General features: G+C 47.9%; 1 protein-coding gene and 1 pseudogene across 2 annotated transcripts; one reads left to right on the top strand and one right to left on the bottom strand.

The window, feature by feature from the left end:
- Positions 1 to 333: 333 nt before the first annotated feature.
- Positions 334 to 9,497, top strand: B9D1 (B9 domain containing 1). The gene is made up of 7 exons (XM_073361779.2): positions 334 to 489; positions 828 to 896; positions 2,160 to 2,271; positions 2,970 to 3,066; positions 3,699 to 3,761; positions 6,921 to 6,988; positions 7,182 to 9,497. Exons 1-7 carry the CDS (start codon positions 409 to 411, stop codon positions 7,325 to 7,327), a joined length of 636 nt encoding a protein of 211 aa, XP_073217880.1. The 5' UTR covers positions 334 to 408; the 3' UTR covers positions 7,328 to 9,497.
- Positions 9,498 to 11,039: 1,542 nt separating this feature from the next.
- On the bottom strand, positions 11,040 to 24,167 carry LOC140918101 (melanin-concentrating hormone receptor 1-like; annotated as a pseudogene). The gene is made up of 3 exons (XR_013636383.1): positions 23,989 to 24,167; positions 22,659 to 22,741; positions 11,040 to 13,990 (listed from the first exon to the last, which is right to left on the bottom strand). The product of XR_013636383.1 is annotated as a melanin-concentrating hormone receptor 1-like (transcript).
- Between the last annotated feature and the right edge of the window lie 382 nt (positions 24,168 to 24,549).

Consider the following 24,549-nt stretch of genomic DNA (forward strand, 5'->3'; position numbering starts at 1 on the left):
TTAATTGGACCGACTTCTGCTGGGGCAAGAGAGACGCTTACACCAAGCTCGCTGGGGGCATCAGTGCAGATTGCTCTGCTGTAGCCAGGGCCCCGGGGTGCCCGGCACCCCACCCACTGGAGGCCGTGGGCAGGGGAAAGAGCCCCCCCCCTCTATTTGGGGTGGGGGTGTGGGAGGGCCCTCTCCTTGTAGGGGTAGCACCCCCATTGTCCTGGGGCGGGATCCCAAAGGGGAGTATGGGGGGGGGGAGAAGCAGGGCTCTATCCCTGAGAGCCTGCGCAGCCCCTTGAGCGCCCGCCCGCTTCGCGCTGCGCTCGCTGGCAGGAAGTTTGTCCCGGCCGCCGCGCCGTCCGGTATCCAAGGCGGGCCGGGAGAGCGGGCCCTAGCAACGGACCGGGCCCCGGCGCCATGGCAGCCGCCGCCGCAGCCCCAGCCCCAGCCCCGACCGTCTTCCTGCTTATGGTGAACGGGCAGATCGAAAGCGCCCGGGTAAGCGAGCTAGGCTCGGCGCGCTCCCCCGCCCCGTTTCTGGCCCCGGCTGGCAGGAGCCTGGCGCCACCCCCCCACTTTCCCCCCGCCGGGTGCCGGCGGAGCGAGAGCGCGGCCGGGGGCCACGGTGAGGGGCGCGCTGGAGACGCCTCGACCTTCGGGGGGCCTTGTGGGGCATCTCCCCTCCCGGTGCCATTGCCCCCCCCCTCCGCGGCTCTGCTCAGAGCCAGGGCGAGCCCAGGGAAAGGCCCCAGCGCACCGGCGAGCTGAGGCATGAGCCCCCAGCCGGCTCCCCCCCCCCCCCGGGCCAGTGACCTTCTCTTCCGTCTCTCCTCCAGTTCCCCGAGTTCGACGATCTCTACTGCAAGTACTGCTTCGTCTACGGCCCCGACTGGGCCCCCACCACGGTAAGTGCCCCGCTGCGGCTGCCCTCGGCCGGGCCTCCCGGAGCCGGGGCCCCAAAGCCCGTACCGCGCGGCGGGGTGGAGTTCACTGGCTTAGGCTGGTGGGTATTCGCGATGTAGGCTCCCTGGGGCAGGGACTGTCTGTCTGTTCTGTGGTCGTACAGCACCGAGCACAGTGGGGTCATGGTCCCCGACTGGGCCTCCTAGGTGCTACACTAATACAAATAATACATATAACTCAGGAAAAACACACAATAGGTCTAGTGCAGGGGTTCGCAACCTTTTTCTGTCTGAGGCCGCCCTCCCTCCTCTTCCCCCCCCCCCCCACGTTATAAAAACTCGATGTGCCACAACAACTTTTTGCTGCATATAAAAGCCAGAGCCGGCATCAGGGGGTAGCAAGCAAGGCTATTGCCCAGGGCCCCACACCACAGTGGGCCCCGCAACGCTAGTTGCTCAGGCTTCAACTTCAGCCCCAGGTGGCAGGATTCAGTGCTCTGGGTTTCAGCCCCGCATAGCAAGGCTTCAGTTTTCTGACCTGAGCCCCAGCAAGTCTAACACTGGCTTGGCGAGCCCCCTGAAATCTGTTCATGGCCCATCAGGGGACCCCGGACCCCTGGTTGAGAGCCATTGGTCTAGTGAACTGAGAACAGCGATGGGAATATATCCTGAACTCTAATACCATCTCTGCCACTGAATTTTGAGCAAGTCATTTCACTTGTCTGTGTTTTATTATTCCCTCATTTAGAAAATGAGTTTAATTATTCCTTGCCACTTCACGGAGGAAGTGCAAAGATCTATTAATGTTGGTACAGTGCTTTGAAAAACTAGAATGCTGTGTATGTGCTGTGTGGTGTTGTTGGTTTAGTTATACTTTTCCCTTGTCTTGTGGTTTACATATTCAAAACACTTCTGTTAGTTATTATGAATCCAGTCAATGCTTTTCATAAATGTTGATAAGATTAGCTACTTGCAAATTAGTATGAATAAGGGTCAGATTTTAAATGGGTTTAATTTTGCATCAATTTGTACGCCCAACCCTGCATTTGGACATGCAAAATATTGTATTTACAAATTGAAGGGAAGGAGCTTTAGTTATTAAAAATGTAAGTTCTTTGGGGCAGGGACTGGAACTTGGCCCTGATGGTCTGTCTGTAAACAGGCAAAGAAGTTTTATATACGCTAAAAGCATATGCACTTTCCACTCTGTAATGTGAGTAAATATCAGCAGCTTGTATTTGTACAATATGTAAGCTCTTGTTTTAGGGTTTGGAAGAGGGAATATCTCAGATCACCTCTAAAAACAGAGATGCACAGCAAGCCCTTGTGTGGAATTTTCCAATTGACATCACCTTTAAAAGTACCAACCCCTCTGGCTGTAAGTAAACCACAAAGAAGATGTGTGGCTGAATACAGGTACTTGGTACATGGAGATTGTGGTTCTGAAATGGTAGGCTGAAAGCGCTTTGATGCGTCTTCATAGCATATGCTGACATGACCTGAATAAGGGAGACTATGCCCCGCAATTGTTGCAGAGTCACAAATATGCATGGTTCTGCATGTCACCTTTTGCCTTATGAATGAAGGAAAACCCAACATTACAGATTCATTTTTTACTTTTGTTCTACTGAGTCCAGTTTGTGTTTTCTCTTGATGGTGCTTTAGGCAATTCATTTTTTGAAGTTTCCCAAGATGAAATTACTGTGGGCTCCCCCTTTATCATTTCTGGCAATTAAACTTGCTTGGAGTAGATTCTGTGCACTCTGTGGGGTACCATATTTCTTTTAATCTTTTAAAATTACCTTTCCTGAATGAGAGTATTTCTTAGACACCAGAAAGCTTTACACTAATTCAGTAATACAGTTAACACCGTTTGCTTTCTTATACCCACTGGCTTTTAGTTCCCTAATTCAGATAAATAAATGCATTTTTGGACCTGCAGTTCTTGACACTTTATAGTTGCTTTCAGGTAATGTTAAATAGTAGTAAGTTAGGAATGAGTTTAAGAAATTACAGGGCCAAATCCATCTCCTTCTTTGTCCTTGCCCTTATATTAACTCCTATTTTCTTTTTAAGGGCCACAAATAGTGGTAAGTGTCTATGGACCTGATCTTTTTGGAAATGATGTCGTCCGAGGTTATGGAGCTGTTCATGTTCCGTTCATACCTGGAAGGTGGGTTAATGAGTGGTTATTGTTTCTGTTTCAAATGTTCCTCCCAAATACAATTTGATCTCAGCTGCCTCTTGTTGTATTTTCTAAAGTAAAATAATCAGAGCCAAAATAAGTGCCCCCCCAAGTGTCTCTATAGCTTGCTTACACCATGGGTATGGAATCTATTCTCTGGCACAAACCCTTGGTCATTGGACCTGAGCCTTGATGTTTTTTATTCAGTGCAGGTTTAGTTTTAACTTGTGGATGGGGGAGGGCAGTTGAACACACTGTCCCAGATCCTCAAAGCCATTGAGGCACCGAATCCCCATTGCTTTCAGTGGGAGCTAGGCACCTAAATGCCTTGGAGGATCTGGGCCTGCAAGTCTTCGTTTCAACACTGTCGGGAGGACTGTACTTTGGGTATGAAGGTGCTCTCCGAGCTGGCCTATCTCTTGTGCCCTTTGCAAGTTCCCCATGCAAGCTGTACATAGGAAAGTTTGAGTTCATTACTTACAAGTTACTTGTGGATGTCTCACCTGATTTTTTAAATCTGTATTTGGACTTTCATTATCATAATAAATGCAGGAGTATTGGAAATTGGCATTTGGTGCATTTCATCAATAAGTTCTCTCTCTTTATCAATTCCATTTCAGTCATAGAAGAACCATTCCTATGTTTGTTCCAGAATCCACGTCTAAGCTGCAAAAAATTACAAGGTAATACTCAAAGGTGGTGTTAGTAACATGGGAAAAGACATTTTTGTTTTAATTGGTGGTGTCTCTGACTACTCAATGTGCACGCACTTGTGAGTTTTTGTAGGGTTAAAGACATTCCAATGAGTTTCATGGACAATGTGGTTTTTATCCATCAAAGCCTTACTTTAAAATTTAACATTAGCAATCTGCTTGGAGTAATGCTCTGTAACTTCATCCTTTTTGTTATCCATGCATTTGAAAGTGTGAATTTGAAAAGCACTTGCTGTATTCCTGCCAAGATAGAGCTATGTCTTTTTGAAAAGTAGCCACCAAATGATAGCAAAGGCAAACAACCACACATTCCCTTCTATTCTCTGAAGCTTCCAAAAGAAAAAACATTGACACTGATGAAATTGTGCGAGTAAGAGTTCAAACCAAACTGGCTTCCTATGTAGAATTGACGTAAACACACTCATTTATTTCTAGAATAGATTTCACTAGTATTACACTTATTTTTCTTCATGTAATTCAGCAACATCTGCTGCAGGAATTACTCCATAATGAAAACAAGCATTATGAGGATGCAGAATGTTAAGTACAGCATAATATGTTTTAAAAATATAATTGGACTGTTCCACAAGGGACATTTTTACATTCTAAGAATGAGTGTCTGCATTTATTGGTTGTAATCTGTTCTTTTTCTTGAACAGTAACTGCCTCTTTCATCTATATACATGAATTTTTATTGTTTTTCTCCCTCATTTTTTTTCCTCCATCCTGGCATAAAATCTCAGTATTTAAGAGCCAGAACTGATGAAGACACTGGGCTTCACAGGAAATGTTTGTAGAAAATAGGACATCCCATATCCTGCTGCAGTGGGTGCAACTTGTCCACTTAAAAATCTAATCTGATTTAGTAATTATATTACATTTTGTGCAATAAAATCAGAAGGCAAGATGCATTCAATCAGTAGCCATTGATCCTTGCATTGCAGGTGGCTCTTTTATTGGTTTTTAGTAAATTGTCAGGTGACATCCTGATAATGATACATTGATTGCTGGAAAAACTCATATTTGCTCTCACTCCAACTGATTAATTCTGAATTTGTGCTACTGACCAGCTGCGGTGGGTGGGAATTACACATTGAAACAAGCTGTAGATGGTTAGGACATTGACAGAATTTGGCTTCTTGAAACTGGTGATGACGTGGGACTGTTAGAGGTTGCCTGAGCCCCAATACTGCTGCTCCTGTTATAAGCTTTATCTGTTCTGATTAACATATATTAACTATTGTGTGGTACATGTAATTTGGTATGGCTTTTTGCAACTCTGTTAAAGGAGTGGCTCTTTGAGGTTATGTACAGCTGATCTAGACACTGCATTGTGCAGTGAATCCAGATTTGGTCTCCCTGTTCTTCAGAATTGTTCTAAACTGAATTGTCCACTAGTCCCTTCCTCCTTGTCTGGTAAAGGGCCACACACATTGGCGCAGTACCCGCTAGGCTTTCTTAGTGAAGATTCCATCATTCATACTCCAGTAGTAACTGTTTTCTCTGAGCTAATTGAACATTTCAGACAGATTTGTCAATCTGTATTAAAAGCCGTGGTCCAGAGGGAAACATTTGATAGAGTCCCAGAGTTTGTTTGTGAAATATCACAGGGCCCTCCGTTAGATTCAGCTGTTTTAATGTCTCTGACAATAGAGTTTGAAATATACCGGCCATGCGGGATAGAAACACCTTGTGGAATGATTTGGGCTATTTGTTGACTAGGTTAAGCAATTTTAGTAGTGCGTAACATGGAGTTAAGACGTAAAACAGCTTTGCAACAGTAGGAATATAGCTGAGTTTAAAGAGAGAGAGTTGTAATCAGGTAAGGCAGGTTAGCCTCTGTATGTTTTAATAAACACATGGATGTAGTATAATCATGACCGCACTGCACCTACTTCTCTTTTTGCCAGATGAAAACTTCTGGCACCAGAGAACAAACTGTACTGCCTCAGAGATGTATATTAAAGAAAGAAAAACAGGAATTCTTCCCAAAGTCTGGGCAGCTTTTTTAACCTTCTGCTGGCCTGTTATGGCACTGTCAGTATAATGTGTTAGAAATTGCATTATGGTAGAGTAGCGTAAAAATGCGATAGATAGTAGGGATTTTAAAATATGAGTGAAAGGATCAGGAGGAGAGGCAGGAAAGCATTTCATAATATTTCAATGACTGAGCTTTTCCTTTATGGGGCAGCTAGAATAGAACCAGTGGGGTGAGGCCTTACATTATTTTAATTAATGATCTGTGGGCAAATTTAAACCCTGGTTTACTGTGGTTATACAAAGAACTTCCACTGAGAGTAAACACTTCCTAGTTTTAGCATGCTAATCTTGAAGGATTAGATTGTGATAGAATCATAGACACCTCAACATTAGTGGTACTGTACTCCACAAGTAAGTAGTCCCATTCATTTCAGTGGGACTTCTCGCAGCATAAGATATTACTCAATGTGCCTGGTCCAATGCTCAATGAAGTCAACAGAAAGACTTGCACTGTGTTCAGTGCACATTGGATAGGGCCCAGTGTGAGCAGGTGTATCGCAATCTGTCCTTAAATTAGTCATAAAATACTGCTGTAAATAAGTTAGCCAAAGGCTTTTATTTTTTTAGGCCACCTACCCAAAACACGATCTATAAAGGAATGGTACAGCATAGACTTGCACAAATTTCTCCTGAATGAGGACTCATGGACATAACTTTTTCCCTGTCCAATATGTATTTGTTATAGCTGTTTTTCTAATTAATGACATGCAAATGGATTCAGTTTACACAGATACTACACAGCATAGCAAAGTATTAGGTCCCCTCCAGATCCTTAAAGTTAGGTGTTATTAAAATATCTTTGACATAAACTGACCCTCCCTCACTCAGAAATAACTTACATTTAATAGAATGTAGGTGAAATTAGGAAAAAAGAAAAAGTGGTCAATAGTCCAGAGGTGACATTTATCTTTGATCAAAGTAGATAAGTATAAAGAAAAAAAAATGTATCAAGCTTTAAAAATTCCTACTATGAACAGGGGGAAACATATTTTTTTTTATATCGGTGCATACGATGAACCTTCCTTATAACACACCTAAATGCTACCAAGTGACACGTCAGTGAGTTGTTTTCTTTTCTCCTTCTCTCAGTTGGCTTATGGGAAGACACCCAGAGTTCACTGATCCAAAAGTGGTAGCGCAGGGAGAAGGCCGAGAAGGTAAATGATCAGGAATTACTGTCTCTAACTCCTCTGTGACTATGGACCAGATCTTGGTCATTCCGTTTCTTTGTTAATGCTTTAGAAGGTTAATTGAGCATATTGAAAACAACCATGTCCTGGTATTCTGTTGGACATCTAATGACTGTTCAACCAGCTGTACTGGCTAATGGTGTTGTCCTCCTATTTTTAGTGACCACGGTGCGATCCCAAGGCTTTGTGACCATTGCCTTCAATGTGGTGACTAAAGACATGAAGAAGTTGGGCTATGACGTAAGCCCGTCTGACATGCAGAACCCTTCAATAGTGTCTCTTACAGATGGGATTCATAACCATTAAATGATTGGTGGGTGGGAGGTTTTCAAAGGCACATATGGGAGGCAAGCACCATACTTGTACTGATCTTCTATTTTAACATGAAAGCTCAAGCCATAAGGTGTGTTGCAAAATACCGTTCTATCATAACCTTTTGTACATTTTTTTAGGTAATGAATAGCCAGTTTACATTTGTTTTTAAAAAATAGTTCCAATGTATTCCAAACATCAGTGCAGGCCTAAACTTGTGTACTAATGTTTTTGAAGTGGTAGTGGGAAATTCAAATGGCCATACCTTCCAAAAGGAAGGGAATCTGAGAATGTTTCAGTGAAACATTCATGCACTTTCTTCTGCCAAAGCAATATTTCTTCTTCAGGCTGCTACTGCAGTTTTCCGTTATAATCCCATTTTAAAATGCTTTAGAACTAACTTGCTAAAATATTTGATATACAGTAAGAGTAAATCCTTCCAAAATTTTCAATGAAAGCAGTTTGGCTTTTGCTTTTAAAAAAACTATGAGACACAAGAAAATGACACTTCCAGTTCCAGTTCCCTCCCCCTCCCCCAGTCAAGCTTAAGCACACCAACAGCAACAAAAAAGTGGTTTGTTTTAGGGGGAAGTGCGGGAGGAGTTTACAGAGAGCTAAGTGTTTAATATCCCCTTGCTTCGTGCATTTACCTCTCATTGGCACTATTGAGATTTAAGCGCAGATACTGTGGGAGAAATAGATCACAGTGTGAGGATCTGGAAAAGAGCACGCAGCCTGAGTAAAAAGGGCATGCACTCAGCCATAAGCAAAGGGGAATCCTCTGGTCCAAGCTGTTACAGATCCCCTCTGCTGTAAGGGATTGCCAGGAGTAGCAGTCAGGGCCACCTCTTCCTGGTTATGCAACTTTTTGGAATTTGTGCATTTTCTTTGTTATTGCTGAAGGTACTTCTCCCCTTGTCCTCTTAGTCCAGCTCTTCTGTGTGCTCAATTCCACAATAAGCTAAAGTAATAACTCTGTGATGATGGCATCAGCCTTTTTCCAGTGAAATGTGTGAAATTCCAGTATTCGAATGACAGTCCAGGATAGGCTGTGAGGCAGGTAATTGTTTATATGGGTCCTATACCATGGCTTTCAATAACCAACAAAGGTAGTAAGGAAAATAACGTGCTGAATTTCAAGTTTGATTTATGAAGGTTTTCCTCACTGTTTGTATAACCTTAGAAATTGTCATCAGGTTGTTTCTTATGACAGTACATGGCAACAGCACCAAAGCTAACACACTATTCTCAGCTGGCTGCAGTTTGAGGGTACAAAGACAGGCCTTCATTCTGAGGATTTGTCTACACTGCAATAAAAGACCCGTGGGCAAGGCCGTAGCTGGCCTAGGTCAGCTGACTTGTGCTGCAGGATTACAAAATTGCAGCATAGATGTTTGGCCTCGGGCTGGAGTCCTGGTTCTGAGACCCTGCAAGGGGGATGGGTCTGAGAGCCCAGGTGCCAGCCTGAGCCCAAACATCTACGCTGCCAATTTGAGCCCTGTAGCCCAAACCTGAGTCAGCCGACCCGGCCACTGAGATTCGGTGCCACAGGTTTTTTACTTCAGTGTAGACATACCCCGAATGTCCTCCCTTCCCTGACCTTTCACATGACTCTTGGAAAAGCTGATATTAGAGCTCTGCATTTGCGTTGAATAAACCCAAATAGCTAAATATTTGTATTTTTTGTCTTCTGTGTGCTTTTTTCCCCTTAGGGGAACCATTTATTAGTCCAAAGCAACACAAGCTCTAGTCTTCTTATGATCTTTCCACCATTCTTTGTGTCCAAACTACAGAACTTAAATCCATAGTGAGACATCTGATTATTTAGTCAATTTGAGAGACTGTATTTGGGTACATAGATTTGCAAATTTTGACTTCAAATACCACGAGAAGACCAGACTTCGTATTATTTCACCTTATTTATAAGTCACTGAGACATTAAAAAGCCTTTGGAAAAACAAGCACAAAGAAAAACACATTCTGAACCACTGCACATCCATAGTAATATTAAATAAAGCATACTACTTGTAGTACTAGAATTCCTTATGCATGTAAAGCTGAACAATGTGTTTTGTAAATATAAATGATGAAGATAATGTAAAGCACCTTGGAATTTTGTCTGTTCCTTAATCATTTTGTACTTTTATAAATGATTTTACAAATGTATGGTTCACAGAGTATCTTTCATACATTAGCTCTTGTTCTCTTTCTTCGTTCTGCTTTTTGAATTATAACACTAACACCCATTATAATTAGCTGTTCTACAACAAAGCCGCAACTGAGCTCAGATTAATCAGACTATTTTTCCTGTTTATTGGCTGCTATAGGAGAAAGAGAGACTGGGTTTTTGTTGTAGTTTTTTTTAAATATATAGTCGGTTACAGTGGTGAGGGTAGCCATATAAGTACCTTGATAGACCAGATATGAAATGTTTGAAAAGCAGAGATAAATAACTTAACACAAGTGAAATATAATTCACTGGAGATTTTTACTCACTTGAGATGATTTAACGTGCCTGTCCAACTAGAGCAAAACTGCATGATGATTCCATGCATGGTACCCTATTAAACTGAGGAAAAAGTCTAAACTTCACTCCCACAGTGATACAATGAGTTTATTCACATCCAGCACTATAGGGCATTGTGCATACATGAGCTCATGTAGTTACAAATTTTAAGGGGATTTCACATAGTAGTTTGAAGTTGCCATTTATGTTGTTCGTTGTTCCTTCCTCCTGTTTCCATCTTCCGCTGTCTTTTCTTGGCTGAGATAGGTGAGGGCTCCTTCGGCAAAGGCTATTAAGAACATGCCTTGCTTGGCCACACTCTCCAGGTAAAATCATGACCTGATGGATTGAAATAATTCTCTCTTGGCGTTGGTGACATGCAGGAGTTAACCACTCTAAATTGTGGGAGGAGGGAAGAAATTTTTTCCAATTCAATGTATTTGCAAAAAAATTATCTAGTCACAATACCTTAGAGACAATGTCTGCATTTTAGATAATACTGTAAATGGGTCGCACATCTGTCAGCTACATTTTTATAACATTGTCTGTTATCTTTGTGCTTCTTGAGGGTCCTTCAGTGTCCTAGTAGACTCTTTAAGATCATCCCATTCTTTTAATCCTTTCTTCAAGGTCTTGGTGTTCTGTGCCTTTCGTAGGTAAGCCCTTCAGAGCAGGGACGTTTCAATGTCTGGTACAGTTTGTCTGTTGTCCAGCACTATGTACGCATCTTGTGCTGTCAAAATACCAATTACAATGACTCCTGGCAAATCCGAGAACAACTACTCCTGGGGGCATTCTGCGCCAAAAAAATTAAAATTCTGGGCACAATGTTTTAAAATTCTGCAACTTTTATTTGTCAAAATAATACTACATAATCACACCAGTTTCAATTATTTTGGTAATTTATTTCAAAATACCTGTCAGCAAGTATGCCTGTGACAATACAGACACATACAAAAATTCCCCCAAGAGTAGAGAGTTAAAGAAACACCTATGGCAACCCACTTCCTGTTTCTCTGTCCCCTTCTTCCCCCGCCCCCAGAGCCCAGCTGAGGGGCCAGACACCCACAACCCCTCTCCCCCCAGAGCCCAGCCACAGGGTCCTCCCCTTGCCCAGATACCGCCACACACATACCCAGAGCCCAGACGTGGCTCCCCCAGCCCAGACACCCAGTCCCCTCCCCACCCCTGAGCCCAGGGATCCAGAGGGAGAAACAGCCTGATGCTTGGTCCCAACTTGCATGGAGTTTCCTGGCTGCTGCCGTCTCCTTGCCTCAGGGCATGCTGGGAACTGCAGCTGCCAGAAACCCTCCAGCTCCCTCTCCCTTCCCCCCTCCCCCCTGGTGTCTTCTACGCCGGGTCCAGTGGCCTCTAGTGGCGGTCAGCAGCACTGCAGCCCATTTCTGGGGGGGGAAGGAAATTCTGCATGCACAACGTTCATTTCTGCAAAATTCTGCATTGCGTGGTGGGGCAGAATTCCCCCAGGAGTCATTGGCAATCAGTATCACTCCTTCATTACCTGTAGGGGGTCAATACACTTGTCTCGCAGAGACTAGGTCCATTACTTCCCCAACTCTCTCAGCCTTAAGCACTGGAAATCGAAGCAATATCGCCTGCATGCGTATGCTAAGGCTACGTCTACGCTACACACCAGGTGTCGGTGTGTAGTGTACATCTAGCTACATGCCACAGTGAAATGCAGGCTGTGTCCACACTGCAGTGTGTAGCTACATGTGTCAGTGAAAGGCTCTGGCACAGGGGAGGAAGTGTGGAAAGGCTTCAGCAGCTCCCCACTCCCTCCCACCCAAGCCTTTCCCTGCTGCTGGAGCCTTTCTCTGCAGGTGTGGCTTAGGGGAGTAGGGAGCCATGTAGGTATGTACTCAGGCACACATCTACACCCTTCAGGTGTATCTTTACCCTTCCCAGCTACGCAGCTCCTCACCAACTCCACTCCTGTTGATCCCTATGCCAGGAGGCCACCCGTGTTGGTACTGTACACACCGCCAAACAAAGTTGAAATGTAGACATACTTTCAGTGACTGAGGGGTACATAATCCGCTGAGGACAGGGAGAGAGGCTTTGTTCTGATAACATAATGAGGATTAGGAAGAGAAGAGACCACTAATGCTCAGAGGGGAAGAGCGTGACAGAACAGAGTCCTAGACACACAAGCATTATATTTAACAAAGATAGTTACAGTTTGTAAGAAATCTATTGAGCTTTCATATTTGCAGCTAGTACACATTTACTAAATATTAAAGAATTCTTGTTATAAAAAGGAAGTCACCGTACTATAATAGATACCTAAAGCCATTTCTTTCTGCTCCCTCCCCAGTGAGTTGGAACAGTGCCAATACTTTTATCTATTAGATCTGCATGCTCTCTGTCCCAGTGTGCTGGTCACCTTACTACCACCAACTGTGGCTGTAACTCTAAGCTTACAGACTGATGTCATCCAGACAGTCAACTTGCAGGATTTCTCATTGTTAACCACCCACAAGGTTAAAAATACACGTAGCTTGAGCCAGTCAGAAATCAGCATGTCACCCTGCCACCAATGAGAGCAGCGTTAGAAAAAATACACTTTTCCCAGAGCCAGGTGAGGTGTTCAAGGGACTTCAGCTCCGTAACAACAGAACCAGAGACCTTAAAGGTGGATAAGAGCGACGTTGGCTACTGCTGAATCCTTCCCTTCAATGTGCTCTTGCGTGCTTTGTCAAGTCAGGTTTCAGTAGCAGTGATTCAAGCAATGGGGTTTCCAGTACATTCCTTACAAAACTATCATCCCACGCTGGAGTAGGTCTCACGGTAAGGAATTCTTTATAGTCAGCCTAAAAGATGTTCTGCTCCCGTTCACCCTAGTATTTCCACAGTATGCAGCCGATGAAGTGAGCTGTAGCTCACGAAAGCTCATGCTCAAATAAATTGGTTAGTCTCTAAGGTGCCACAAGTCCTCCTTTTCTTTTTGCATTCACCCTATAACTCCTGGTTGTGTGTCCTAAGACAAGGCTAACCCCTTCTTTTTGCTGCTTGGTGTCTACAACCTCAAAACTTTTTGACACCTATTTGTACCACCTGGCCATCACTCAGCTAAATCATGCGGGTTACCTCTAAGGAACCAAGACAGAGAGAGAGAGACAATTGTCTATATTATGAGAGTATGTCATGCTAAGATAGGTCTCCTGATTTGGTTCAGGACTTATTTTCACAGAGGGACTGACTTTCCCAGTGGCGTGTCTGTCACCTCTTCTGGCCTCCTGGCCTGGGCAGATTGCCTTCACCAGGTTCCTTTGGAAAGTGTCACTCAACACAATGTATATGAATGGGTTGATGCAGCTGCTTGCATAACCCAAGCTGATAGCTACATTATAGGCATAGAGGAACATAATGGAGGGCTGGGTGACTTTGAGATGGACCAACTGCAAAATATAATAGGGCGCCCAGCAGATAAAAAAGGCGGAGCAGATGGTTATTGCCATCCGCATGATTTTCTTAGTCCTGGCTCAGAAGTTTCTCTGGGGCAGCGGCAGCACCATGCATGAGATGTGCTTCTGTATCTTCAGATACACAATGCAGATGACTGAGAGCGGGATGACAAATACCAGGAAGAACTGGTACAGCGTGTACCAATAGATATCAACTGAGAGGTTGGGTAGGATGATGCCACACCCAGCTTTGCTGCCAGGCAGAGCAATGGGCTGGGTGTACATGAACACCGGCACAATGGTTAGGAGAGACAGAAGGTAGAGCAGCAAGATCACCATGGCAGCTGTGCAGGGGGTGCGCATGTAGGCAGAGCGGATGGGGTGTACTGTGGCCAGGTAGCGGTCGATGGCCATTGCTGTGAGGATGTACGTGCTGGCGAACTGGCTGTTGGCATCTAAAGCAGTGATGATGGTGCACATGGTAGCCCCGAAAAGCCAGACCCCATTCCCTAGGAGCTGGTGGATAAGCAAGGGCATGCCCAGCAGGAACAGGAGGTCTGTGATGGAGAGGCTCATGATGAAGACATCTGCAGTGTTGTGGTTTCTCTTAGGTTTTTTGGTGATGGTGTAGATCACAATGCTGTTCCCTACAGTGCCCACCAGGCAAATTATGCCAAATTATGACAGGGAGGACAATGCTACTGTGGTCTTCCATTTCCCTGGTGCCTGCAGAGAAAAAGAACAACATGTCATTGGACATGTGCCTCACAGGTAGAAGACGGAAGGGTTGTGAGCCATTCCTCCGTGGATCTTCCCTTCACCCATCCCGTTATACATACATTACTGGGAATTAAGTAGCAAAAGGCGGAATAAATAAGAACCAACCTCAACTTCCACTTGAGAATCAAAGCAAACCTGCTTTGCGGTTGGAAAATGTTTAGGTAGCCTTTTAATGGTATTATTTCTTAGCTGTATGGTATAGCAGGCCCAGAAGCATCAGATACTATTCTTTTGGGATATTTCCAGCCCTACAGGAAGCAGGCCCTGTTGGCAATTGCATGAGAAAAATAGTTCTTCCTACCTGGAAAATGGACCTTTTCAAAGGTCACTGCAAGGCAGCTCTCCTCCCCTTCCTCTGCCGCCCAGTGATGATCATCTGCCCAGCTCCCTAAGATCCTAACTGTGAGAGCACTTTGGAAATACCTCTGCCCTGGCACAGAACTGCAAAAGTCTATGAGGGCTGCTGGTGAAGGGTCAGTATCGCGTCATCAGCCTCCAAGATAAATCTTCCAAGGATGTTAGCGAGGGAGGGGAATATTCAAGGTCAACTCCTCATCCTTCTAGCCTTAAATTGTTCCTCCTGTCCCGATTCCTGCTGGCCATCAGCAGCAGCAGTAGCCTTAATGGATGGGCTTTCGTTCACGCGGTACCTGTTGGCCACCCTGAGGCACAGCCAGCCTTCTCTGGCTTAGCACAGCAAATGCAACGTGACTTAGTAGCTTGCAGACACAAGGAGCTAATTGGACACATCAATGAGACGTCGCCTTTGAAAAATGAACTTTTGACCAGAGCCGAAATGGCAAGTTAATTAAAAATAAAATACAAGCCGCATCTGTCAGAGCAGACCTACCTCCAGCCCCATGTGCTCAGTGCAGGTGACTCTTCCCGCGCACCAGCCTGACTCATGCTAATCAATCACTGGTTATTCCAAAGGTGCATGACATCTTTGTGTCCAAAGGCCAGACCCAACTGCCACTGGAAGTAGCTCCCCAGCCTTTGCAAGGAGCTGGATTAGGCCTAGGGTGACCAGACAGCAAGTGTGAAAAATCGGGACAGGGGATTGGGGGTAATAGACACCTATATAAGACAGAGCCCCAAAAAATCGGGACTATCGCTATAAAATCGGGACATCTGGTCACCCTAATTGGGCCGTAAACCTGGGTTCTTTTGGTCCTGACAGATAAGCACCTCAGGAACACTGCACTGTCATCATTTAATGCCTTTCACAGCATCAGTGTTTAATCAGCCAGTAATTGTCCTCCATCTGAGAACATTGTTACTTCAGAATGGCTAAAGATCAAAACAAAAAAACCCATAGCTGCTTTTCCTTTTGAGGCGTTAGGAGGTTAGCATAAGATGGGCCGTCAATTATTCTGTTGGGTTTGTTTTTTTTTAATAGAAGAACAAACTGTACTTTCCTTCATAAGTAAAGTATAGTCCCTCCTTTAGATATGGCTTTGCCAATTGGGCAGATGACGTTCACTGAAGCCAGTAAGGAAGGGGAGTCAAGCAAGGGAAACAAAGAGGCCTCAGGTTCATTGCGGGGCTTTGGCGAAGAGAAACCTCAGAAGCAGGAAAGGGGTGAGTTTACGAACCTGCCCTGTTTTATTAGCCAACCTGCACAGCGTATCTACTCTGAGATAGCGCGTCAAGCTCTAACCCCTGCACACTCAGATGGCAAGCTTCTTGAGACGACTTATACATGCAAATCCATCTGGGGTCAGTGCATGTCAGTCCTATGTAGGGTGACCATATGTCCTGTTTGGGCCGGGACAGACCCTGTTTTAAGCCCTGTCCTGGCCGTGCCAACTTTTTTGACAGCAGTGCACATTTGTCCCGTTTGCTCCTGCCAACTGATCAAGTGGTAAAAACAAATGGGACAAACGCCCACTTTTGTCCAAAAAGTGGAGTGCAGAGGAACATGCGGGGAGAGGGGGGGGGCGGGGGATGAGCAGCTATGCAAGTCCTGTGCAGGCGGGAGGCAGGGCTCAAGCAAGTAGCTCAGGTCAGCCCAGCAAGGGAGGGCTGAGGCCAGCCTCACGCAGTGTCCCGTTTTCCCTTTGGGAAATATGATCACCCTAATCCTATGTCCTGTGTGCACAGAAAGGTGTTACGGTGATGTGTTTTGGGCACTGGGATTAAGATGACCCACTCTACTGCCAGCAAGAGGTCATGAAAACAAAAAACCTCAAGGGCCACTCTGACTGACGTGATGCGCTTTAATGGGCCTGATCCAAAGTCCATTCAAGTCAATGGCACTTCAATGGGTTTGGGATTAGGCCCAAAATGCTTATGGGGCATCCTGAAGCGTTCCCCTTTAGCCTGCATCTAGGCGTCTCTCCCAGCCAGTGCTGTTCTCTTGGCTTTTGAACCAGCTCAGTTCGAGCGCCAGAGAGAGCTAGCTGCCCCAAGCTGCAGCTGACCCCTGACTTCCATCAGTAGCCACCTCCCCCCCCCCCCCCCAAATAAATTTAGGACGGTCAGCAACACGGCTGCTGTGCAAAATGCTTCCAGCTGATTGGTGACTTTAACCCATTTTAATCGAGCTGGGAGCCCATGTGTTTCTCCCAGCAGGACTATCAGTTACGCTACAGGGCCCCAAGCCTGCCAGTGATCTGGGTGGGCCGAAAGCAGCACCCCATTGGCTCCAAGGGGCTGGGCCTGTGCTCCAGGCCCAGAGTTGAAGGCCGGGAGGGCCCACTAGATCCTCTGGTCTGACCACAGGCCCCCCCCCCCCCCCCCCCCCCCCGAAATGAGACCAAAGCAAATGAGCCCCACTGTTGCGTGCTACAGGCAGCACATAGGAGGGACCAAAGTGAATCAGTACCTGAGGGCCCCCCTGAAAGGCAGGGAAATGATTGAGCTACAGGCAGATAATCCTGGCACCTGACCCGCACCCCACGCTGCAGAGGAAGAACTCCCCCCTCCCCTCCCCAAGGTCGCTGCCAGTCTTACCTGGGGGGACAATTCCTTCCCACCCACCCCCCCCATGGTGATCAGTTAGACCAGGGATCTCAAACTCAAATCACCACGAGGGCCACATGAGGACGAGTACATTGGCCCAAGGGCTGCATCACTGACCCCTTTTCATACAAAGATACAAAAGCCCCCACCTCTGCCCCGGCCCTGCCTCACTCCACCCCTTCCATGAGGCCCCCGCCCCTGCCCTGCCTCGTCCCACCCCTTCCTCACCCCCATTCCAACCACTTCCCCAAAGTCCCAACTCCGCCCCCTCCCTGCCCCCATTCCAACTCCTTCCCCAAATCCCCGCCCCGGTCCCGCCTCTTCTCCACCTCCTTCCCTGAGCACGCTGCGCCCCCGCTCCTCCCCCCCTCCGTCCTGGAAAGTCCTAAGCGCCACCAAACAGCTGTTTGGCGGCGGGAAGCACCGGGAGGTAGGCGGAGGAGCGGGGATGCTGCGCGCTCGGGGGTGAGGGGAGCTATGGCGGGCTGCAGGAAGTAACTCCGCAGGCTGCATGTTTGAGACCCCCCTGAGTTAGACCCTGGGCAAGTGCCAGCCACTCAAGCACTTAAGGGGGGGGTGAGACTACTCAGTGACACCGCAGAGCCCTGGCCCTCCCCACCCCACACACGGCCCAGCCCTGGTGCTTCAGAGGAAGATGATTAAAAAAAACCCTCCCAGAATACACTGATGGGGCGGGAAGGGAAGAAATCCTCCTCTGACCCTGCCAGTGGGAGCTGAAACCCTAAAGCATGCACAAATTTCATTAGCCCATGCCTGGTTTTTGTGCCAAAGTCATTCATAAAAATAGCGAACAAGCTTAGTCCCAAGACCAAGCCTTGAGGAACTCCACTCATAACCTCCGACAGGCCAGCTTTCAGCACAAGCCATTGCCTTCTCCTCTGGAGCCAACTCCTTCGCCACCTCACAAGGCTGCTAGTGTCCCCCCAGTTTACTAATAATTTCCCATGTGGCCTGGTGTCAAATGCTTTACGGAAGTCCAAGTATATCAGAGCTCCTGCCTTCCCCTTCACTAAAATAAAAACCATTTATTTCCTCAAAGAAGGAAATCAGGTTAGTCTGCCATGATCTGCCTTTGGTCAATCCATGCTGCATTCCAACCCCTTTGCCATTTACCTCAATGGTAAATTCGCTTACGGTCACAATTTGCTCCAACTCCTGGCATGACTGCTGATGTCTCCCTGTGCTCATCATGATTCAGGAGCAGGGCAGTGCTTTTCAAAGACAGCTAAGAGAATTCGATGGCCATATCCCACAAGAGTTGGGTGCCCAACTCAGGGCCCTTTGACAAGCATAGCCCATGCCCTATGTCTGTCTAGCGCCGAGCACAATCGGGCCCAGGTCTGGTTGATGCCAGCTGGTTCTGCTGCAGTAAAAATGCTAAATAACAACAATTCTGAATCTAGCCAGTGGGTTTTGAGGTCATCCCCCGCAAGTCTGTGAAATGGGTGACTCTCTCCCTTCAGCCATTTTCTCAGCCAGGACGCTTGGGAAGGCCAGGAACTAACTGATGGTGTCAAACACCATGCCCGGTCCCTGCAGCAGAGCAATTTCAGAGGGGAGCCAGCTGTTTGTGACGTGATTACTCACCCTCGTTACATAATTGTTTCACTTGCTGAGTGGAAACTAATTCCATGTCCTCGTTCCCTAATGCCGTCAACACTTACACTAATTACACGGGAAGCGCTGGGAGGTAGGTGGCGGAGCGGGGGTGCGGCCGCGCTCAGGGAGGTGCAATTTGGGCCACGAACGCTCTGTGAAATGTTACTCCACGCACTGTGAAGTAAAGCAACACAAGGAAATACACCCACCCACCCACACACACACACTGCCCACACCCACACACACCCACACCTGTGCGTTCAAAACAAGGGAGTAGGTACCGACACAGATCTACTGTATCCCCCTACACTCTCTCACTGCAACAAAAAAGTATGCCTGCACTGCCCAAGCCACCCGTCCTTCAGAGGACAGGCCCAATGGGCCCTGCTTTAATGACTCTTAAGAGCTGGAAAGTTGGCAGTTTCTGAATGTTTCCCGCTTTGTGCCCTAAATCTCAATGCTGTTATGATGCCAAGTTTGCTTGCGTGGGGCTGGTGTAAGCCTTGTCAAGGGTGGTGTTCCATGTCTGTGACAGCTTGGGCTTAAACATTTAGAGTCTGAGCCAACACCCATTGATCACAGTGGAAAGGTTCCCATTGACCCTAATGAGCTTTGGATTGGACCCTTGGCGAGCATGTGTACTTACCATTGGACTATATAAGAGGAGCTAGGGTTGCCAACCCTCCAAGATTGTCCTGGAGTCTCCAGGAAGTAAAGCAGTGGTTCTTAAAATGTAGGGCATGCCTCCCTTGGGTGGGGGGGCACAGAGGAACATTTGGGGGAGCATGGAGGGTCCTGCGCCAGCCCCCACGGGGCAGGGGGCACCACCCAGCCCTGCTCTGCCCCCAGCTCTGGTCTGGCCTTGGCCTCAGTTCCCAACTGCAGCTGTGCTCCCAGTCCCACCCCCACCCACTCCCAACCCGGCCGAGGGTCAGCACCTGGCTGCAGCCCTGACTGCCAGCCCCAACAGTGGCCCGGCCAGGAACTGCAGCCAATGGGAGCTGTGGAGGCGGTGCCTCCAAGCAGGGGCAGCACGCAGAGCCCTCTGCTCCCCCCGCCAGGGGCCACAGGGACGTGCCAGCTGCTTCTGTGAGTGACGCAGGGCCAGGGCAGACAGGGAGCCTGCCTTAGCCCCACCGCAGTGCCGACCGGGAGCAAGTGCTGCCCAGACACAGCCTGCAACCCTCACCCTCTCCCACACCCCAACCCCCTGCCCCAGACCTGAGCCCCCTCCAGCACCCAAGCTCCCTCCCAGAGCTTGCACCCCACACCCCCTCCTGCACCCCAACACCCTGCCCCAGGCTTAGCCTGGAGCCCCCTCCCACACTCCTAACTCCTTGGTCCCAGCCCAGAGCCCACACCCTCTCCTGAACCCAACTCCCTACCCCAGCCCAGTGAAAGTGATTGAGGGTAGGGGAGAATGAACGACAGAGGGAGGGGGAATGGAGTGAGCGGGGCCTTGGAGAAGGGGAGGGGCCTTGGGGAATGGGACGGGGCAAGGGTGTTTGGGTTTGTGAGATGAGACAGTTGGCAACCCTACTCCTAGCCCCAGGCCCACCCCTAGCTGTGGCCCCAACCTCAGCCCCTGGCTCCCAATACAACCACAGCTCCAGGCCCAGCCTCGGCCCCCTTATCCCTGTCTGTGCCCCCCCTTCCTGCCCCTCCCCAGGGAGCCATGGCCTGCACCCGGCCCCGGTTCCCAGCTGTGGCTTCCGGGGGGGGCAATGTGAAAATTTTGGGAACCACTGAATTAATTTAATTAAAGATTAGATCATGTGACAAAACCTCCAGGAACACGGCCAACCAAAACTGGCAACCCTCGGTGGAAGACGCTCTTGCCTGCACTCCTTCGGAAGGGAAGGCAGCCCTGTGGCATGCAGCCCCCTGGAGTACAATTTGTACTGTCCTGTGGGACAGCATTTCCTACGGTGAGTAGATGGCAGAACCAAGCTAGGGTAACAGGTCAGACTCCGAACCCTGGAGCCAACCCCCGCCTCCTCCCCCGCCCCCAAAAAAACATTTGGGGTGTTCGAAATGCTAGCCCACCTATAGATGGAAATTAACACCCTCCTTGATTTTTCCAAAGGCTGCTACTGTGTGCATAACGCTGGTAGCTGGGTCCGGGTGAATGGCTTGGCCAGGATATGTGCACATTTCTAATGGCAAGCTAGGCCCCTGGCTTTTACAGATAAGTAGAGGGGAATGGCCGCGTGGCAAGCCCCAGACTTGTTTAGCAGCGGGGGCTGCAGGGCAGGCTTGAGGGACATCAGCAGAGCAGGATGTGGGGAGAGCAAGGGACTTCGTGTCAGGGTTAAAGCGCACTGGCAGAACTGTTGAGCTGGGGACCCCAGCACTGGAAAACCCAGGGGTTCAGATTGAGGAGCATCTGCAGAGCTGGGTGTGGGGAGCCCAGAACTTGGCTCCTGGCCTTTCTGCAACACCCCTAAATATCAGTTAACAGCCACATCAGAACAGTGTTTCCATTCAGTCCCCTGCACTAGCCCACAAATAGAATGAAACGGGAGATGCAGGAAAATACATGGTCAGGATGATTTTGCCAGAGGTAGTGTGTAACCCTTGACTGAGATGACCTGCCCTTCCCTATATTGGTGAACACAGCTTTCCTGTGCCTCATGAAGGCTTGTGGCTACTAAAGAAGGAGCAAACTGTCAAGCCAGTTGTTTCAGGTCAGGGTATGTGACTTCCAAGTTCCAACAGCAAAGCAAGCCCTGATATTGTCGCTTGAGAGCAGCAGCTGGTTAGAGTCAAAGGGTGAAATTCACTCCTTTGCAGAGGGCCAGCAGAAAGGCTATGCACCACTTCGCTCCCATTCTATTGCCCAGGACTAACACAAAAGTATAGGTTAGATTGGATTTAGATCGCACAAGACCAAACAAATACAACCAGACCGGGGTCTTTGCCTGACATCCAAGGGTTACTTCTGAATGAGCTGAATTCACAATATTTCCACCGGTTATTTTCCACTCCTCCAGCTGCCTCCGCATTGCCTGGCTTTGGCAGGGGCTGGGAGCACAAGCTCCGCAAACTACCATGAGAATGTCTCAAACATTTCCTCCTCACCCTTGGGAAGTTTGGATGAGGTTTCAGGAGCATCTGATCCTTTGGTCCTTCTCCCAACCAGCTCCACACCTCTAAGGTTCAACTCCATTTACTTAACTCCGCCGCGGTGTTTGGGCATGGAAAGACAGCGTCAGTGTGATTTGCGAGCAACCCCGGCTTTTACCTGATTTACATCAGAGGGAAAAGACCAGGCGTGGGGGGGGGAGATCTATACCCCTGAGTGTCACAGTTATACTGCCCAAATTCCCATTGTAGACAGTGCTGTGGCAACAGGAGGGCTTCATCGCTATAGCTAGCATCACTCGTGGAGGTGGAGTAACTATGTTGCCAACAGGTAAAGTTCTCCCCTTAGTGTAGGTAGCATCTTCACTGAAACGCTATAGCAGTGCAGGCATTGTAAGTGTAGACAAACCCTAAGTCTACGCCTCCGCATACAGCTGTTATTTGTGGGTGTGTACCTAAACTCATATGGGCCTCTTGGGTGCCCTTGAGCAAGTCACTTCACTGCTTTGCGCCTCGGTTTCCCCAGCTGTAATATAGGGATAATGATACTGACCTGCTTTGGGAAGTGCTTTGAGATCTCCTGATGAAAAGTGCTAGATAAGAGCTGGGTCATGATAGCCAGGGACTAAATGACGTTAAACATGTGACTTAAAATGCCAAATTTCAGGCCACAAGAAGCATTGAATATAGAATGTTAGTTATGAGTCAACATTCTGGCACAAGTGATTTTTGTGGTTGCAGGCGGAGTGTGGCTGTGTGTGGACAGAGCACGCGTGTGCAGACAATGTAGCCAGCACATGGCAATCTAACTGGGACAGCAGGTAGCCATGTGAGTGACAGGCTGCAGCACAATGTCCCGCTCATGGTGACATGTCAGATTTAGAGCCGGGGGGCGGGGGGGGACAGGAAAGGGAAATAAACACAAAGCGAAAGGAAGGTGCTTTACCTGCCCAAGGTGCAGCTGTCACGTTGGAATCATTTGAACCCCACAGCTTGCTGAAGACATCGCTCTTAGGCTCAGCCATCTCCCTAGGATTCAAGAACAGGCAGCCATAGATCAGTCCTGGAGCAGGGAGTCCCTCAGTAACCCTGCAGGCTGTGGTCTAACATAAGTGCCTGTTCCTTTCACTTCATGCCACTTTCCCCAGAGGACCCCAGGAGATTTGGCTGGGATCTATACAAGCAGCGATAGTATCCGAGCCATGGTTGACAAGGTGATCACACCCTGCACGATGGCTTTGTCTACACTAGCACGTTAGTCGCTCAGGGGTGTGAAAAAAACACCCCCCTCCCCCGCGACTGACGTACGTTTCACCAACTGAAGCGCTGGTGTGGACAGCACTATGTCGGCAGGAGAGATACCTACTGCCGCTTGTTGGGGGTGGTTTAATTATGCCGGCGGCAGAGCTCTCTCCTGTCGGGCTACACGGGAGACCTTACAGCAGAACGGCTGTAGCCGTCCGGCTGAGCTAGTGTAAGGTCTATACCGTAACCATAGCCTAATAGGCACTTACTTTAGAGTAATGTCACCATAGAAAAATCTAAGCCCACTAGAGCAAGCCACCTACATAGAGAACACAGCCTTCTAATAATCCATTAGCGCTTTCATATTTAACTGTCTCGCTGTGCACCATTTAATCCGCTGTATGTGTTCTTTCTTACTCAGATCTATTGCTTTAAGGTGCTTTGAGTCATCACATGAGCCCAGAAACATACTTAGTCATCTTTCCCAGTGATTAAAGGCTATTCTTCGGAATACAATATATTTTCCGCAATACGGAAGCTTATAAAAGATTTGGGGTGGGGGAGGAAGACTACTCGCAAAGAAACAAAAGCCACAGTGACCTTCTCATTTCGACTAGATCTTCTGTATGCAGATCTATTTGCTCTCATTTAAACAGACGTAAATAGCTGAAGAACTGATTTATCAGTCAGAAATTATTTGGCATGGAATATACACTGTGGGTAGCAGAGGTGCGTGCATCGGATAGATGTGGCGTTTGGCATCAGTGATTTAAACGGAATAGATGGTATGGTTGGCCTGGGTTCTACGGGATGGTTAGCACTGGTGAGGAACACAGATGGGATAGATATCATAGTTAGTGTCGGTGTTCGTGCAGGGTGGATAGCCTGGAGAGCATGAGGCACAGGACAAAATAAAAACATTTCAGACTGCACTCGGATCCCACCCTGTTCCTAATCTGCCCTCTCTCACGGTGGTCTATTCCCGGCGAGCAAGTCCTTGACTGTAAAGAAAAGAAAGCAATTAGCAGTACCTGTGAAGCTGCTTGGCAAGTCCTCTGTTTATGCTCATCAGTGGCCACGGATGCTGCTCCCCTCCCGATGCCTTGCCTGTCTTGCTGCCGAACTGAGCTGCTTTACTAGTGCTCAGCCAGCCAATAAAAACAACAGATCAGCCAGGGTGATGCTAACACAAAACTGCACCAAGCTCCCTTCCCACTTGTCCAGCAGTGGTTCGCCCCCAGGTAAAATCTTTGGGCTTGACACACCCACAGGAAGAGGGTGTTTTCATTCGAGATCTTTAAGGCAACAGGAATCATTGCTGCACTCAGTCGCCACTGGCAGAGCGAGCTAGGCCCATGTGATGCAGCCACTTTCTAGCCCCGCGGGCAGAGCTCGGCTCCAGTGCGATAAAGCAGCTGGGATGGGGTGAAACGGGGCCTTCCTGAAGGGTGAGCCGTAGGACTGGGGTCAGTGCCCATCAGGGCTACCGGCCTGCTGCTGCTGCTGCGAACCAGGATACCAATACCTTCCCTTAACAGCGCCTCCGCCCCAAGGATGGGACCATGCTTTAAGGGACAGCCCCATCAACACGC

The sequence above is a fragment of the Lepidochelys kempii genome, chromosome 10 (genome assembly GCF_965140285.1).
Source record: "Lepidochelys kempii isolate rLepKem1 chromosome 10, rLepKem1.hap1, whole genome shotgun sequence".
Taxonomy (NCBI): domain Eukaryota; kingdom Metazoa; phylum Chordata; order Testudines; family Cheloniidae; genus Lepidochelys; species Lepidochelys kempii.